The 18,583-nt window shown below is 39.0% G+C and overlaps 1 protein-coding gene across 1 annotated transcript in view; it reads right to left on the bottom strand.

The window, feature by feature from the left end:
* Positions 1 to 462: 462 nt before the first annotated feature.
* The window catches only part of uchl5 (ubiquitin carboxyl-terminal hydrolase L5), a 21,530-nt gene continuing 3,409 nt past the window's right edge, over positions 463 to 18,583 (bottom strand). Inside the window, exons 2-8 of the mRNA XM_048593024.1 lie at positions 13,096 to 13,159; positions 6,955 to 7,060; positions 4,585 to 4,710; positions 3,694 to 3,755; positions 3,475 to 3,605; positions 1,019 to 1,082; positions 463 to 741 (exon numbers count right to left, since the gene is read on the bottom strand). Coding sequence (XP_048448981.1) covers positions 732 to 741; positions 1,019 to 1,082; positions 3,475 to 3,605; positions 3,694 to 3,755; positions 4,585 to 4,710; positions 6,955 to 7,060; positions 13,096 to 13,159 — 563 coding nt within the window. The 3' untranslated portion in view covers positions 463 to 731. The remainder of the gene's footprint in view (positions 742 to 1,018; positions 1,083 to 3,474; positions 3,606 to 3,693; positions 3,756 to 4,584; positions 4,711 to 6,954; positions 7,061 to 13,095; positions 13,160 to 18,583) is intronic.

Raw genomic sequence — 18,583 nt, 5'->3', positions numbered from 1 at the left:
TGATCGAAATGTTCTCATGGTAATGATCTCTCCCAATCATTTGCATCTTTGCCAATGGAAAAGTCCTCACTTTACTATCTCCTCTTCAAGATGCATTGTTCTGACTGCTTTACTCATGTTCCACGAGATATCTACCTGCATAACTGTTCACTTTTTGCCAGACATTGATTGCTGTTCTTCCTATTTAGTGGTTCACATTGCTCAATGAGATAAACAAATTTATTGCTCTGCTTTTTATCATTCACACCTCCGCTTTAACCTCAGGGTGGACATTTTCTTTTAATTACCACATGCCTTGACGCTAAACCAATTCTGAGTGTATTGACGGTTCATCATCTAGTTAATTGACTAGTTTATCATTTTGTCTTACATGTGAAATGCTGTTGAACATATTTTGAAAACCCAAGTGGACTACATTTAAAGAATCAACCAAACTCACCAACAAAAAGGCTACGGAATACGTAATGAAGTTAACTTTGCTTTGAATTTTCTTCCCCCTTATGTTGAAAGGGACACCTTCTGTTTTTCTTTCAAGCGATCCTTCTTCATACGTTGGAGTAGTATCAGGTTAGTATAACCACAAAAGGCAGCAATGCCAGGTCAGATCTCATTTATGCCAATGTCCACACATACAATTTTCCTGCCTAGAAAGTGGTTGGTATGCAAGGGGGGAGAATCGTAGCTACTTTTCTTGTCACTAGTCCAGGATGCTGAAGCTACTTTTTGCATTATCATCGTACCCTAGTCAGACAAGAGTATAAAAGAAGTCTAAGAATACTATGTACTCAATCGGGGAAATTGCAGAGGGTCTAAATTTCCCCATGATATTCAATATTATTTTTCCTATATTCTTTGTTATATTCTATTTGGAACTACTTTTGGCATTCTATATTTCAGAAAATTAATGTATAGACAACAGTCAAGAACAATTTGGTCTTAAACCATAAAAGAACCAGTGCTCTAAAGTAGACTTAAAAATGTACTACCACACTGAGTGAAAAGGAAAGATAAAACTTACTTTTGTATTCGCTTCTCTATGACTGGTCGCACTGCGCTGACCCAGTCATCTTGACTGCACGGCCCTAAGAAAAGGAAAACACAGTCAATACAGAAATGATATCGTACTGAGGTCATTAACAAATAAAAGCCCTTTTCTGAAAACTCATGTGTCCCATAGAGTTGATACCTATAAGAACAGATTATTTTACAACAATAACAATGTTCCCTGATTGGAGAACATAATCTGAGAACTAAAAAAGAAATTTACAGCACAGGAGCACATTCAGCCCAACATTTTTTTTAATTCATTAACGGGATGAGGATGTCGCTGGCTAGGCAGCATTTATTGTCCATCCCTAATTGCCCAGAGGGCAGTCCAGAGTCAACGACATTGCTGTGGGTCTGGAGTCACATGTAGGCTAGACCAGGTACGGACGGCAGTTTCCTTCCCTAAAGGTCATTAGTGAACCAGATGGGTTTTTCCTGACAATCAACAATGGATTCATGGTCATCATTAGATCCTTAATTCCAGATATTTTATTGAATTCAAATTCACCATCTGCCATGGCGGGATTCAAACCCGGGTCCCCAGAATGTTATCTGGTTTTCTGAATTAACAGTCCTGCAATAATACCACTAGGCTATTGCCTCCCCAAGTGCGGCTCGCGCCAGTCAACAAGTGGCTATTCAGCCTAATCCCACCTTCCAGTTCTTCAGTACATATCCAAATTCCTTTTAAATGTTGAGGGTTTCTGCTTCCACCACCCTTTCAGGTTGGGAATTCCAGATCCACACCACCCTCTGGGTGAAAAGACTTCCCCCTTACTCCCCTCTTAACTTCCTACTTCATATGCTACATCCATAGCTCTTTGTTACGTATTCGTCAACCAAAGGAAATAGGGCCTGCCGACCCACACTCCCCAGATCTCTCATAACATCATTACATCTCCCCTCAACCTTCTCTATTCTCAAGAAAATAATTTTAGCTTGCTCAAGCTTTCTTTATAACTAAAATACTCCAATGAAAGCAACATCCTCATAAATCTCCTCTGCACCCACTCTAGTCTATCAATACCCATTAGGAAAGGTTAATCTTGATGTAAACACATCCTTCATTATAACAAACATTGTGTACAATGTAAAAAGCTGGTGTTTAGAAAACATGGCTTTCAACTTATCACAAGCAATAACATAGGAAATTCATTAGTACATAGCCTCAAACAGTTGCATTCAAAGTCTCCAATGTTTTAAAAACAAACACAAGCAGGAGAAAAACGCTGCTGTTTGACAGATGACTTCAAGTAATTTTGAACCAAGCGCCAAGTGAAGGAGCTCTCCCGTTGCTAATAAAATTTTCAATGTCTATTGAAGTTTCAACAAGCACTTAAAAAATACATTAAGATCAGACAAAGTCAACATGGGGAACAATATTTGGCAACTGCGTTAATTCTTTGAGAATTGAACTTGCAGGGCAGATTTCCAAAAGGCATTTTTTTATTAAGATGCCACACAAATGGTTAATGTACAAGATACGTGCTTATGGAATTGGGTTGATGCATTAGCATGAATAGAAGATTAGTTGATGAATAAGAAGCAGAGGGTTGGGGTACTTTCTACAATCAGGACACCTGAAGATTGAAAAGTTGTGACGAGTGGAATGCTGCAAGAATTAGTGGTGGGGTTTCATCCATTTACAATCCATATTAAATGACTTTGATAAAGTGCTCAAGATTAGCTAAGCTTGCTGACAGTATGAAGCTAGGTGGAAATGCAAGCTGCGAGGAGGACACAAGGAGGCTGCGAAGAGATATAATCTAAGTGGGTGGCAACATGTGAAATGCGCCACGCAGTTATTTCAATATGCAGGAGACCGAAACCACAAAATAATAAATGTTCAATTTTACTGTCAATACCATAAACAAGGAAATAACAGGACAATCACAACAAGATTATTAGGATGTGAAGTATCTTCTGGATTTCAATGAAGAACAAGTAGTACAGACAGGAGAAAGTGTTAACGTCAAACTCATTCTGTAATGCGTAAAATTCCTGCGAAAAAGAATTAAAATTCGCCACAAATATTTATCACAGTAGTTGCTTTCCTAAGGTGGCATAAACAGAATGCATTATGTGGCAATGTGGGCTACATCTTTAGCTAATAAATAAAGAATGACTAACACAGCTGTCAAGTCATATCCCAACAAATATCACCATCTTCAGCTGGGCAAGAAGGAGAATGTATAATTAAACAAAATAGGTTGATTTCTTTAAAAAACTAAATTTCATTGCAGTAGCAATCTTAATTATACAAAAGGAAAATAGAATATATACACACACAATCTTTTTAAGAAGTGATTCTCATTGTCTGTAAAAAGCTAATTATCCCCAGTCCTATTTACCTTCAATTGAGCTACTAAATGTATAAACAGACAAAATGTGTAAGTAGCTCATGCTAAATATCAAAATCATCTTTACCCAAGTCAATCGGTCCTTCTCTTAATCCATCTAATTCATATAATCTTCCATGGACGGGAAAGTAACTGACAAAATGGAATGCATCTTCTTCCTTTCCTGCAGTCTTAGCATCAAACTCAAACATCTGCTGCCTGGTAAGGAAAGTGGCAGATTAAGTTAAGAACAATTTTGGGAAAAGGTGATAAGGAAACAAGACACATGGTGTAGGCTTCTTCATACCTGGCAAAGCCATTGTGAACTTGTCGAATGACTTCTGAGTTGCTCAGTGCCAAGCCTTTCATCTGTTTTAATGGAAAAAGACAGTCAGTATAAAGAGCGCTTTACTCCTATATTGTATTAAAGGTGTACATGAGATGTTTGTTTCACGAGACTGCTCTGAGTTGGAATTAAACAGAGTGACAACTTGCACCCGGAGGTCCAATCAGGTAGAATGTTTTAAAAAATGTCACATCAGCAATCCAAAACAAGGTAAAGAGATTAAAAACAGAGTAAATTGTGACTTTTAAGCTTTTTTTTAAAAGAATGTACTGATTACATTTTGTATTGCTTTTGCCCTTTCGCCCCCTTGAGGTCTACATTAGCCACAGAAAATTTTGCAACTAAAGCCAGTAGAAGTCTGATTTCAGTGTCTGTGCCAGGACTGAATGTCACAAAATATAAATTAATAGTTCAAGTGACTGGTCAATTATTATTATCCTTTCTCTCCCAGCAGGGAAAGTGTGGTCTGCACTCAGTTGGTGTTTCAATAAAGAAGAGAACTTGTTATCTGGGAACTATAACAGCAGTGACACCCATTTGGCTTCCTAACTTTCTAAAGATCTTCAAGAGGCAAATTCATCTCAACACGCAGGAAAGCTCAATTTGAAGATACTAAAGACTCTTCTTGCCAACTCAATACAAGCTCCATTTAAAATAAAATAGAACTGTATTGTGTGAATCGTATCATGTCAACTTAAATTATTTTCAAAAGTTTCATGTCTAGAAGCTACAAAGCTTTTTTTTAAAAAACAGATCTGAAGCTGTAGTTATGTATTCAATATTACTAAGAGGAAATGCTCTATTATTATAGAAAATAGACTACACATAACTAAACTATTTAGCTATACTTACAGCAGCATCAAAGCTTTGTGAAAATTCTTTAAATTCTCCAAGAGTTTCTCCTAGTTCTATATCTGGATGGATACAATTCAGCAACACACTAATAATGGCTTGTGTGGCACAGGCATTATTGATAACCTTAAGAAAGAAAACAATAAGAGTCAAAAAAAATGAGATACCTTATCTACAATTGTGTTAAGATTTTTTTAAAAAAATGGTTTAATAAATGTAGACATAAATACAGCAATCTCAGCTTAGGAAGAGGAGGAGAAAATAAAAAGTCAGCCAAAGTTGACCATCTTGATTATCAAGAGACTTATGATGCACACAAGACACAGAAATAGGTGATAGGCGCTAACAGGTTTAGATCTGCATTAATGCTCCACATGAGTCTCATTTCTACCCTTCTATCTAAATATATCAACATGCTACTTTTCTTTCAACCTCATGAGAGTCTGGCTTCCTCTTAAGACATGTCAATGATATGTGCCTCACCCCATGACATGTAATTGCACTTTCTGATTAAAGAAGCTTCTCCTGAATTCCCTATTACAGTTATTAGTCACCACTTTATATTTGTGAACCCTCGACCAGGCTTGGCCTGCAAGTAAAAGCATCTTCTGTGTTTATCCTATCGAGCTCTTTCATAACCTTAAAAATGTTTGCTGGGAAAGACATGTCCAGAGGAAATCAGGATTAGCTATTATGCCACAGTCAAATAGCCTAATGCTTCAGCTCTCATAAGTAGGATGTCTGTGCAGACAAGGTAAAAGTAAAAATACATGGTTCATTTATTAGAATTCACCTGCTCTTATGCATCAGTTAAACATATACCAAATAATTTTATAAGTTAGGATGTATGTTCAAAACTTAAAGCAAACATTAATTTAAAATGTCAAAAGGAAAGATTCCATAACTTATTAACATTTGGACATGCTGCATTAATATGATGACAAAGTTTTACTACCATGCAATTTCAACTCAATAGCACACAGCCTGTGTCATTAGACGCTGATTATACTAAACCTGTATGCTATTGACAAAATAGACAAAAATAATTGAGAGCGATGACAAACAGCCACTTGATACTACAGAACTTGAATATTGCTGAAAGAGCAAGGGATCTGTTTTTGGTCTTATACACAGCAGTACAAATACAAGGATGGTTTCTCATTTTCTTCTGCATGGCAATGCTCAGCCAATTACAGCTAAGCTGCCAATCAATCAGCATTCCTTTCCTCCAGTACTATGAATTATTGCGATCATTTGGAATTAATATTCTTGTGTTTGTTCTGACGACTGCAGGATGAAAAGCCTTCGGCAACGTGCCTCTTGATTCAGCAATGTTCATAAGACATTACCTTAAACTATTTATGACTAAGAAAGAACTACGTTTCAAGCCTTCATTCTATACAAAAAAATTACAATAGTGTTAATATTTTCATAAAAGTAATTATATATAATTTTCAAGAGAAAGATTCAGAACAGCACACAACAACCTTCAGGTGTTGCTGAATATATATGTGGTACCCCCAAAACAAGAGACTTCTCAGCCAATAGTGAACAGGTCAGCAGGACGTGTAATAATTGAGATTAATCAGGCAGCTGAAAAATAGTGATAAACATCACTTTCCGTGTGTTAAATCCGCATTTCTAACTCTCATTTTCACGATATCCAGAAAACAGCTGGGACTAAAAATCTACCACTATGTAATTATCCAATCATCAAAAAAGAAAAGGCAGAATAGCAGCTAATACAATGTACCACCAGGATCAATATTCCATGTAATGAACGATGCTGGGGTTACTCAGAACAACTTTGAGTTTAAAATTCTCATTCTCACAGTGTCTTGTCCTTCCATAGTTCTTTAGTCTCCTCCAGTCATCCAAATTATCAGTATTCGGTCTGGCCTTTCAGTGTAGATTTTAAATTGCTCCACGGTACATTCAGCCATCAAAGCCCAATGCAATGGAAATCTCTCCCTAAAATTTTCCAGATTCCCTTTTTGCATTGAAGATTTCCTCTAAAACATACTTCCAAATGCCAAACATTACTTATTAACCCAGCAATAAAATACCCTAAATTGCTTTATTAAGTTAAAGGCAAAATCAAGCTGCTGATGTTGAGATGATGTGGGATTAGTGAGTTCAGTCTAAATAAATGCTTCATTTTCTAAATTGGTTTTCCTTTCAGTCTTTCTTCAGTAGTCTTCTCCAGCTTCCCTAGTCCCCACTGATGCATCTTTATTTCTGGTAACTGAAAATGCCATTGCAAGAAGAATTTTTACTGATTGCTTTAACAATAAAATAATAGCATCTTTTTCAGCTGATTTGCAATTGTCTTTCATTTCCAATTAATGAAAACATATTCATTAAGCTTACTTGTTTAGCAAAGAAGATCTTCTCAAGTCTTGAATCTTGGACAATGGATCCTGCTGGTTCTTCTCCTGGCTGCCACTTGAATAAGAAGATGAGGCCATGGACTGGTCTAGAAAGAATGATAAATACTGAAGTTTTCACACGACAATTTTGTAAATCATTATTATGTAAATCATTACATACCCCAACTGAAAATATACACCCATCAGTCTCTATTAAAACATTGCTGTGAACACTTCAATCATACTAAATGGTTAGAATGTGTGTCCACTACCAGATAGAGCAAACCATCATGAATGCAATAAAACTGGGGTGAAAGTGTTTGAGGACTTGCTGTATATGAAAAATGCAAGTTCCTTTCACTAGAAGCATGTTTAAAGAATTTATACAAATATCACAAGCAGACTGAGCAGCAGGTGTATAGCTCCAATTTCTGTAAATCTTTAAGCATCAGACAAATCAGTTGAAAAAACTTCCCTTCCCATTACAAGTTTCAGAATCCAAATGCACTTCTTTCCCATCAACGTAAGTACTAAATCACGATAATCAATTGAAAGCAAGCTGTTTAATTCCAAAATTGTTGGATGGAAAATAAAGAGATGGGAGATAAATCCAACAGATGTTGTATTAATTTTTGTTAGAGAGAATGTAAGTAATATCCTAGAAATAGGAAGCAGAAGGGAGGGTGGAACTGAAGAAATTTACAATCAATCATTAGGGAAGTGGTATTGAGTAAATTTTTGGCGCTGCTGGCAGACAAGGTCTTAGGTCCTGATGGACATTGCTGTCTTAATATTGAGATAGTTGATGCTTAAGTTTTAATTTGCCAAAATTCCCTAGGCTCGGAAGGTTCCATTAAATCGGAATCTAGCAAGTGTAATGCCTTTATTCTCAAATAGAGGGAGACAAAAAGCAGGAAACTGCAGGTAAGTTGGTTCAGCATGTCATCGGGAAGATTTTCAAAAATTGTTACAAGCTATTGTTAGAGACATTATGGCAGGACACGCAGAAAAATTCAAGATAATTCAGGCAGTGCCAACAGCGTTTTGAGAGAGTTCTTTGAGGAAGTACCATGTGCAGTGGATAAAGGGGATGTATTGTATTTAGATTTCCTGAAGGTACTTGATGAAGTGTCACACTGGGTCAAAGCCCATAATAATGTAGCAGGTGACATTTTGGCTTTGAGGATTGGCTAGTTAACAGGAAGTAGTAGGCATAAATGGTTTATTTTGTGCAACAAAATGTAATCAGTCGAGTGCCATATTAATTTTGAAGCCTCAACTTCTTTCTATTTTTATAGCAAGACAGAATTTAACCATCGTCCTTTGACATTCAATAGCATTACCATCACTAAAACCCCCACTATCAATATCCTGACACTAACTGGATGAGACATACAAATACAATGACTACAAGAGCAGGTCAGAGGCTAGGGATCCTGCAACAAGTAATTCACCTCATAACTTCCCAGTGTGTCCACCATGTAAAGGTCAGGAATGTGATGGAATACTCCCCGCTTGCCTGAATCAGTGCTGCTATATCAACACTCAAGAAGCTTGACACCATACAGCACAAAGTTGGCCCACTTGACTGGCACCACACCTACATCCACTCCCTCACCATCCATGTTCAGTAGCAACGGTGTGTACCATCTACAAAATGTACCGCAAAAATTCACCAAGGTTCCTTAGACAGCAAATACAAGACCACTTCCATCTAAAAGGACAAGGGTAGCAGGTACATGGAAAACCATCAACTCCAAGCTCTCACTCACCATCTTGACTTGGAAATATATCACTGTTCCTTCAGTGTCAATGGGCTAAATTTATGGAATTCCCTCCCTAACAAGAGTTGTTTAAGAAACCAGATCACTACGATCTTCTGAAGGGCAACATATTTTTCTCATTCTACTGTGGTTTATTCAGAATAATTTTGTTTTCCAATGAGAAAAATTGTTTAACATTCAGAAAGATCTAAATGCACAAATAATGCACGTACTCATGCAACCATTTCATTAACTACATAACAAAAGGTCAAGTTTTTTTATGCCTACCTCTAATATCAGGTTACTACATTAGAATTATTCAAGGGCATCTCATCAAATTAATAATAGACACCTAATATTACAGCAGTTACATTCAATGTTGGTCACTTTTGTATGAATTGGTAGCATACTCCATGCCATTGATGCACGTGAAATTCAGAGATTAGTCAGTGGAGCACCAGAAATTTAACAAAAAAAAACTTATTTTTTGACATGGCTCAAATAGTATTTATATTAAATATAAAAAAATTAAAAATATCAGGCAGGAATTTTATCTATCATTCTGCTCACATTAACAATGAGCATTGAAGTTAAATACATAAACAGTTAGAAATGGGATTCTATCACGTAAACAGTCACCTGTACATTCCCACTAAATATACTGTATAGAACAAAGAACAAAGAAAATTACAGCACAGGAACAGGCCCTTCAGCCCTCCAAGCCTGTGCCAATCCGGATCCTTTATTTAAACCTGTTGCCTATTTTCCAAGGATCTGTATCCCTCTGCTCCCCGTCCATTCATGTATCTGTCTAGATACATCTTAAATGACGCTATTGTGCCCGCCTCTACCATCTCCGCTGGCAACGCGTTCCAGGCACCCACCACCCTCTGCGTAAAGAACTTTCCATGTATATCTCCCTGAAACTTTTCCCCTCTCACCTTGAAATCGTGACCCCTAGTAATTGAGTCCCCCACTCTGGGAAAAAGCTTCTTGCTATCCACCCTGTCTATACCTCTCATGATTTTGTAAACCTCAATCAATCAGGTCCCCCCTCAACCTCCGTCTTTCTAATGTAAATAATTCTAAACTACTCAACCTCTCTTCATAGCTAGCGCCCTCCATACCAGGCAACATCCTGGTGAACCTCCTCTGCACCCTCTCCAAAGCATCCACATCCTTTTGGTAATGTGGCGACCAGAACTGTACGCAGTATTCCAAATGTGGTCAAACCAAAGTCCTATACAACTGTAACATGACCTGCCAACTCTTGTACTCAATACCCTGTCTGATGAATGAAAGCATGCCGTATGCCTCCTTGACCACTCTATCAACCTGCGTTGCCAACTTCAGGGTACAATAGACCTGAACACCCAGATCTCTGTGCATCAATTTTCCCCAGGGCTTTTCCATTTACCATATAGTTCGCTCTTGAATTGGATCTTCCAAAATGCATCACCTCGCATTTGCCTGGATTGAACGCCATCTGCCATTTCTCCGCCCAACCCTCCAATCTATCTATATTCTGCTGCATTCTCTGACAGTGCCCTTCACTATCTGCTACTCCACCAATCTTAGTGTCATCTGCAACCTTGCTAATCAGACCATCTACACCTTCCTCCAGATCATTTATGTATATCACAAACAACAGAGGTCCCAACACGGATCCCTGTGGAACACCACTGGTCATAGTTCTCCATTTTGAGAAACTCCCTTCCACTGCAACTCTCTGTCTCCTGTTGCCCAGCCAGTTCTCTATCCATCTAGCTAGTACACCCTGGACCCCATGCGACTTCACTTTTTCCATCAGCCTACCATGGGGAACCTTATCAGACGCCTTACTGAAGTCCATGTATATGACAGCTACAGCCCTTCCCTCATCAATCAATTTTGTCACTTCCTCAAAGAATTCTATCAAGTTGGTAAGACATGACCTTCCCTGCACAAAACCATGCTGCCTATTACTAATAAGCCCATTTTCTTCCAAATGTAAATAGATTCTGTCCCTCAGTATCTTCTCCAGCAGCTTCCCCACCACTGACGTCAGGCTCACCGGTCTAGAATTACCTGGATTATCCTTGCTACCCTTCTTAAACAAGGGGACAACATTAGCAATTATGCAGTCCTCTGGGACCTCACCAGTGCTAAAGGATGCTGCAAAGATATCTGTTAAGGCCCCAGCTATTTCCTCTCCCGCTTCCCTCAGTAACCTGGGATAGATCCTATCCGGACCTGGGGACTTGTCCACCCTAATGCCTTTTAGAATACCCAACACTTCCCCCCTCCTTATGCCGACTTGACCTAGATTAATCAAACATCTATCCCCAACCTCAACATCTGTCATGTCGCTCTCCTTGGTGAATACCGATGCAAAGTACTCATTAAGAATCTCACTCATTTTCTCTGACTCCTCGCATAACTTCCCTCCTTTGTCCTTGAGTGGGCCAATCCTTTCTCTAGTTACCCTCTTGCTCCTTATGTATGAATAAAAGGCTTTGGGATTTTCCTTCAAGCACCTTCTCTTCAGTTCACCTATTTTTTAAGCACATCCTGAAATAGAAAGTCTTATATCATGTTTCTACTGCCAATCACTTTGACATTTCTCGAAAATTCTGTGGTAGATTTTGGTTCATGTTTATGCCTCTATACTTGCCGATTACTTAATGCGCTGTCAGATTTATGTACCATTAAAGCCTCGGGATTTCAGCCACATTGATATTAATGTTGGCCTGGTCGAATTTGTTTGGCATTATTCATTCACCTCAACAAACTTGTGCTGCTTCATCTATCTCTGGAACACAGTCAGCCACAGACAACTTTGCCAACAAACCCAAACATTGGGAACAGGCACTTACTTCTGCCTCACCAAAATAATCTGTGTTACAGAGTACATTAAGAACTGCATCAACAGTTCCTAATGCATAATAAATTATTTCTTATTAAAGGGTTTTATCATTTGTAAAATTACAGTTGCAGAGATCAAAAAAATAAGAGCATAGTCGTGAGGCTAATTTTGTGAACCATTTTCCAAGGTATAATGCACTATACCTTAGAAACTCCATAACTAATCTTCAGAAACAGCAGAGCTCTCCAAGTAGGAACCACTGCTTTTTCCACTTAACTACTACCAAAGCCCCAAAAATAACAGAAAACAGCATTGAGGAATTTGATGAATGCCAAAGCAGACATTAGAAATAGGAGAGGCTAAGGGAAATTTAGTCAGATCACCTTTCACATATCCCCTGGGATAATCCATTATCAGACTATTCAGTTTCACAATCATACATACATTTTAACCAAAAATTAACTCTCATCAAAACCTTCAATGCGTAGTAATTGAAGGGTTGGAAAAATTATTCATGTGGAACTATGATAAAAATATCAGGAAAACCACTCTGACAAGTACAAAGGTTTTATTCTTGTAGCCTGTAATACTATAGTGATACACTATGAAGCTGGTTATTCAGCTCACTGTATCTTTGTAAAAGCTATCCAACTCATTCCATCCTCCTATCCTTTCCCCATATTGATTCTTTTTTTGCCACTTGAAACAGTTGCTCCTCATTTACCCTATCAAAACACTTCATGATTTTGAAACAGAGATAGCAGGAACTGCCGATGCTGGAGAATCTGAGATAACAAGGTGTGAAAGCTGGATGAACACAGAAAATTTTCTGAAGCAGGGTCTTGACCCGAAACATCAGCTTTCCTGCTCCTCTGATGCTGCTTGGCCTGCTGTGTTCATCCAGCTCTACACCTTGTTATCTCATGATTTTGAAAACCTTGATTAAATCACTCCTTAATCTTAAGTGGTCTAAAGAGAACAAACCCGGCTCCTTTGTTTCTCCGCATGCCTGAAATCCCTCATCCTTGGTGCCACTCTAGTTCAATCTTATCCGCATGCTTTCCAAGGCCTTAGCATCTCTCCTATGATATAGTCATCAGGGTATGTCATAAAGAGTTCACAAAGCTTCTTTGCTGGTCAAATCTATTCCTTTTAACAAAGCCTTCTTTAAGTCAGCCTTCCCGACTTGTCCTGCAACCTTCATAAAAATTAGTACATGTTCCCTCCCAAGTCACCCTGTTGCTTAACTCCTATTAAAATTGTACCTTTTAATATTCTTGCCTCTCCTTATTCTTCCTACCAAAACTCCATGTGCACTTCATTGTCTTAAACAGCATCTGTCATGAGTCTGCGAGATCCGCTACCCCCCGTCTATCCACATCTTCTTGAAGTCTGTTGTTATCCAAGTGGCTGTTTACCATAGTGATCTTCCCTTAGCCAATGTGCTGATTTCTTTATTATATGCAAAGATAAAACAGAGATGAAACACAAGCAAGTTTTTCAAGCTGCGTTTTACTTAAGCCTGGTTACTTACTTTAACTTGTCAAAGTGTTCTGGTTCTAGGCTCCATATTTCTTCTACCTGAACACCTTTGCACCCTGAAAAATAACAGCACTGCAGTTAAATACTGGTACAACTTCTTGTACATTTCTAAGGTTTGTCTTAGCATTCCCAACTCATTGTTTTAATTAGATCACCATATCTCATTCTTCAATTCTAGGGAATAAAGTTCGAGACTATACAATCGCGTCTTGTGGGTTAATCTCATCTGGTGCATCATCATTTGACATTTGCTATATTTGCCCTCATAGCTATGTAATCTCCTGTGAACCTTTTCCAAGGAACATCCGCCCTCTAAGGAGACCAAAACTTAGAGCAGTGTTCCTGACAGACTAATCACTATGTACAGTTCTGGTCACTACACTATACGAAGGATGTGACTGCACTGGAGGGGGCGCAGAGGAGATTCACCAGAATGTCACCTGGGCTGGGACATTTTAGCTATGAAGCGAAGCTGTATAAGCGCATGTTGTTTTCTTCAAGCAAAGAAGTTGCAAAGGGGTGCTGATTGAGTTGTATAAGATTATAAGGGCCATGACAGGGTAGATAGAATGCAGCTGTCCCCTTAGCTGAAGGGTCAATAATAAGGGGACAGACTTTTAAGGTAAAGGGCAAAAAATAGAGAGGGGATTTAAGGAAAGGGTTGTATATATAGAAACTTTGTCTTATTTTGGTTATTTCTCATTTGCATGGAGGTCACATCTGGAATATTGTGAAACATTTTGGTCTCATTTGAGGTAGGATATTCTTGCCAAAAGCTTCACCAGACCAAGTACTGGGAAGAAGGGACTGAGCAGTCTAGCTTCATTCCCTGGAAATTAGAACAGTAAGAGTTGATCCAATTAATACACAAAACTGCTGGGGAACTTGGGAGGGAGATGCTGAGAAAATATTTCCCTTGGCTGGCTGATCTAAATTTTACAGTCACAGTCTCCTAGCAAGAGATTGGTCATTTAGGACAGAGATAAGGAGAAATTTCTTCACTGAAAAGATAGCTATTGATGCTTAGTCATTAATTACATCCAAATCAAAGATTTATAGGTATTTGGGTGCTAAGGGGATTAGGGATAGAGGGATAATTCAGGAGGGGTCAGATGAAGCAGAATATCAGCAGTTGAAACACATGTCCTTGTGGGCAGTCTTGAGGGGCCAAATGCACCACTTCTGCATTTTTTTTTTGTTGTAAATCTCAATTAACTGTGCTCAAAAACACCCAAATCCTATTCTCTCAAGGACTTTCAATACCATTTCCTGTACATTATGAAAGTATCTTATGTGTTGGTCCAACCTAATCACATGATATTGCAACTACAGAAATTGCTGGAGAAACTCAACAAGTCTGGCAGCATCTGTGGAGAGAAAGCAGACATAACATTTCAGGTGAATTTTCAAAATGAACGTTACACAAACTGCAACAGAATTTTTTTTCTCTCTGCACCATATCCTATGCTGAGGTGTCTCAATACAATTTCAGTACCCTTTGTGTTTACGATGTATATTCCTCACGTAAAGCAAGAGGGGGTTCTACACAGTTTCCAGCCCCTCGGTGTACTGTGGCTGAAAGGCATTAGGCAATGACATTACTCCAACATGCCTCTGTAGCAGCTGCTTCAAAATTTAGTGCACCATGTAGTCCTGGACCTTGGAATGTATTTGTCTGCAACACTGGGTCGAGGGCAACTCTCTGTACAAAAACATCATCCATTAAGGTGATGGACCTTGAACAGGTAGTGATTGGTTTGATGTGCATTCCTGAGAACTGCCTGGCACACAGAGTCCTGCATGATGAACCTCAACATGAGCTATTCAATCTCTCGACACCCTCTTTACAAAGGCACATTCCAAAAACAGATACCCCAACAGTCTCTTTCCCCACCACAGACACATCAACAGCAGTGTCTAAATTCTTCAAAATTCTAGGAAATAAAGGCCGTGACTATGCAATCTCTTCTTGTGAGTTAATCTCATCTGGTGCTTTACATTCACTATAAGTTAAGCTGCATCTTGCTGTTTATTTGTAATGAAGCATTCTGACAAATGGCTTTGAGTTTACACAGGGAACTAACTGACAGGATCAGACCCCTCCTTTTATTACAGGCCATCTAGGATGTTACATATTAATCACTACCCAAGAGAGTTGCGGTCAAAAGGTTTTTTTTGTATGAATATTTCCAAGAGGGACCGGTAGTGCGGCAGGATGTAACCACTTGGAACATTACATCTCAATGTGGACAGACTTATCCTTTGCAATACTGGAGACAGGTAGAACCTCAGCACATAGTGGCATTTGATGAAAAAGACAAAAATAATTTGCTTCATAATGACCTTTTAATTTTATGCATTGGGATCAAAGACAAAGCTAGCATTTATTATACATTTGTAATTGCCTTTGAGAATCTGGTATTCAGCAAATTTCTTGCAACATCACAGTCCATGTCATATAGGTAGACCCACAGCATACTTAAGGAGGGAGTTCAAGAATTTTGACCCAATGAAAGAACAGTGATACACTAGGTCATGGAAATGCGCTCTAGCAATGGCAAAAACTTGGCTCAAAAAGAGCAGAACTAGGTATTAAATATTCAAGGGTACAAGTCATTCAGGAAGGATACAGAAGGAAAGAAACAAAGCCATATTGATGAAGGCAAACATTACATTATTGGAGCGAAAGTGCCCTAGATAGATCAAGGACAAAATCTATTTGATCAGATCAAAGAAACCAGTTGCAATGCCATTATATCGCTGGGCGTATTAAGTAGGTTACAACTAATGGAATTAGATATTGAAGAATGAATTTGCAAAAAAATCGCTAAGATCTCTGGAAAGCTCCAAATTATTCAATAATTTTGGAGATCATAAATAGGGCATCAAAGTCTGAGATGAAATCTTTAGTTTGGCAGGGGGACCTTGATCAGATGGGCCAAAGGACTGAGGAATGGGAGATGGAGTTTAATTTAGATAAATGTGAGGTGTTGCATTTTAGTAAGGCAAACCAGGGCAGGACTTATACAGTTAATGGTAGGGCACAGGAGAGAGTTGCTAAACAAAGAGACCGAAGGATGAAGGTGCATGAATGCTTGCCTTCATTAGTCAGAACATTGAGTATAGGAGTTGGGACGTCGTGTTGCGGCTGTAAAGGACACTGGAGAGGCCACTCCTATAATTCTGAATGGCAATCAGAGTTGCAAGCTATTGAAAAGATACTGTTAAACTTGAGAGAGTACAGAAAAGATTTACAAGGATATTGCTGAGACTGGAGGGTGAGTTACTTGAAGAGGTTGAACAGGCTGGGGCATTTTTCCCTGGTGCAAAGGCTGAGGGGTGACCTTATAAAGGTTTATAAAATCATGAGGGGCATGGATAGGGTGAATAGCCAAGGTCTTTTTCAGAGGGTAGGGAGTCCAAAAGTAGAGGGCAGAGGTTTATGGTGAGTGGGGAAAGATTTAAAAAGGACCTGAAGAGTAACCTTTTCATGCAGAAAGTGGTGGTTGTATGGAACGAACCTCCAAAGGAAGTAGCTGAGGTGGGTATAATTACAATATTTAAAAGGCATCTGGATGAGTATACTATTAGGATGGATTTAGAGGGATATGGGCCAAATGCTGGCAAATTGGACGAGGTTAGACTGGAATGCCTGTTCAGCATGGACGATTTGGACTGAACAGTCTGTTTCTGTGCTGAATGACTCTATGCGACTTCCCAGTATCTGACCTGCTCTTGTATTCACAGCATTTCTATGGTTGGTTAGCTAAGGTTAGCCAACTGTATGGCAGTTCCGAAGAAGGGTCACTGGACCCGAAACAATAACTCTGCTTTCTCTCCACAGATGCTGTCAAACCTGCAGAGTTTTTCCAGCAATTTCTGATTTTATTTCCACGGCTGTTCTGATTAAGTTTATGCCTAGGATGTTGATGGTGGCAGAGTCTGGTAGTGACGTCAAATTAGCAATTCAGTTTTTAGGTACGTGTGGGTAAGAGTTCCCAGCAATGACCACTGAATTAGGATTGGACAACTGTTTGATGGTTAGAGTGGGGGATATGACAGACCAGGCTGAACACAATTCTGCTGTTGCTGATGAAAAACATCATTGTGCGTTTGTCCAGTTTGTTAGATCTGGCCTGAATCTATCCCATTTAGCCTGTAGGGCTACATAGCTGATGGTGCTTATCACCTAAGACAGGATTTCATAGAGTCACAGTTGTCATTCCTACCAACACTTTCACGGACAGGTGCGTTTGTGACATGTAGCCTGATGAGGGCTACTTCAAGTAGGGATTCCCAAACCCCCCACCATTAGTTCATTCACCAATTGCTGTAGACCCAGTTCAGCAGATTTCTTTTGTATATAGAATAAGATTATTTGTCAACGTAACAGAAAATGTGATTCACTGTGCAAAATTCTAAGACATTTCACTTGAATAAGACATTATATAGATACAATGAATATTGCAGTCAAGAGTCATACAGCACAGAAACAGACCCTTCAGTCCAACCATTCCATGCTGAACATAATCCCAAACTAAACTAGTCCCACCTGCCTACTCCTGGTCCATAACCCTCCAAACCTTTCCTATTCATCTATCTACCCAAATGTCTTTTAAATGTTGTAACTGTACTCACATCCCCACGGCTTCCTCAAAGTTCACTGCGCGTGTGAACCGCCCTCTGTGTAAAAAAATTTGCCCCTCATTTTTTTTTAAAAATTTCTCTCCTCTCCTTAAAAACGTGCCCCCTACTCTTAAAAGCCCCCATCCTAGGGAAACGACACTTACCATTAACCATATCTACACCTCTCTTTATGTTATTAACTTCTATCAGGTCACCTCTCAACCTCCTACATCCCAGTGAAAAAGTTCCAGCCTATCTAGCCTTTCTTTATAACTCAAACCTTGCATACTCAGCAACATCCTGGTAAATTTCTTCTGAACCCTCTCCAGCTCAACAATATTCTTCCTATAACTGGGCGACCAGAACTGGACACAGTATTTCAGAAGAGGCCTCATCTAAGTCCTGTAAAACTTCAACATGACTTTCCAACTCCTATACTCAAAGGATGAGCAATGGAGGCAAGTGTGCAAAATGCCTTTTAACCACCCTGTCTATAGACACAAACTTCAAAGAATTATGTGCCTGCACCCCTAGGTCCCTCTGTTCTACAACACTACTCAAGGCCCTACCATTAATTGCATAAACCCTACCCTTGTTTGTTGTACCAAAATGCAATAGCTTGCATTTATCCAGATTGAACTCCATCTGCCATTTTTCAGCCCATTGACTCATTTGATCAAGAGCCCTTTATAATCTTAGAAAACTTTCTTCACTGTTTACCATGCCACCAATTTTGGTGTCATCTGCAAACCTGCTAACCATGCCTTCTACATTCTCATCCAAATCATTCTTACAGTGTATAAATGACAAACAAAAGAGGACCCAGAACCCTGTGGAATATCTGGACCCTGTAT

Source organism: Rhincodon typus, unplaced genomic scaffold (assembly GCF_021869965.1).
Source record: "Rhincodon typus isolate 14 unplaced genomic scaffold, sRhiTyp1.1 hic_rhity00002228, whole genome shotgun sequence".
NCBI lineage: Eukaryota > Metazoa > Chordata > Chondrichthyes > Orectolobiformes > Rhincodontidae > Rhincodon > Rhincodon typus.
This window is presented reverse-complemented; position numbering and strand designations above follow the sequence as displayed.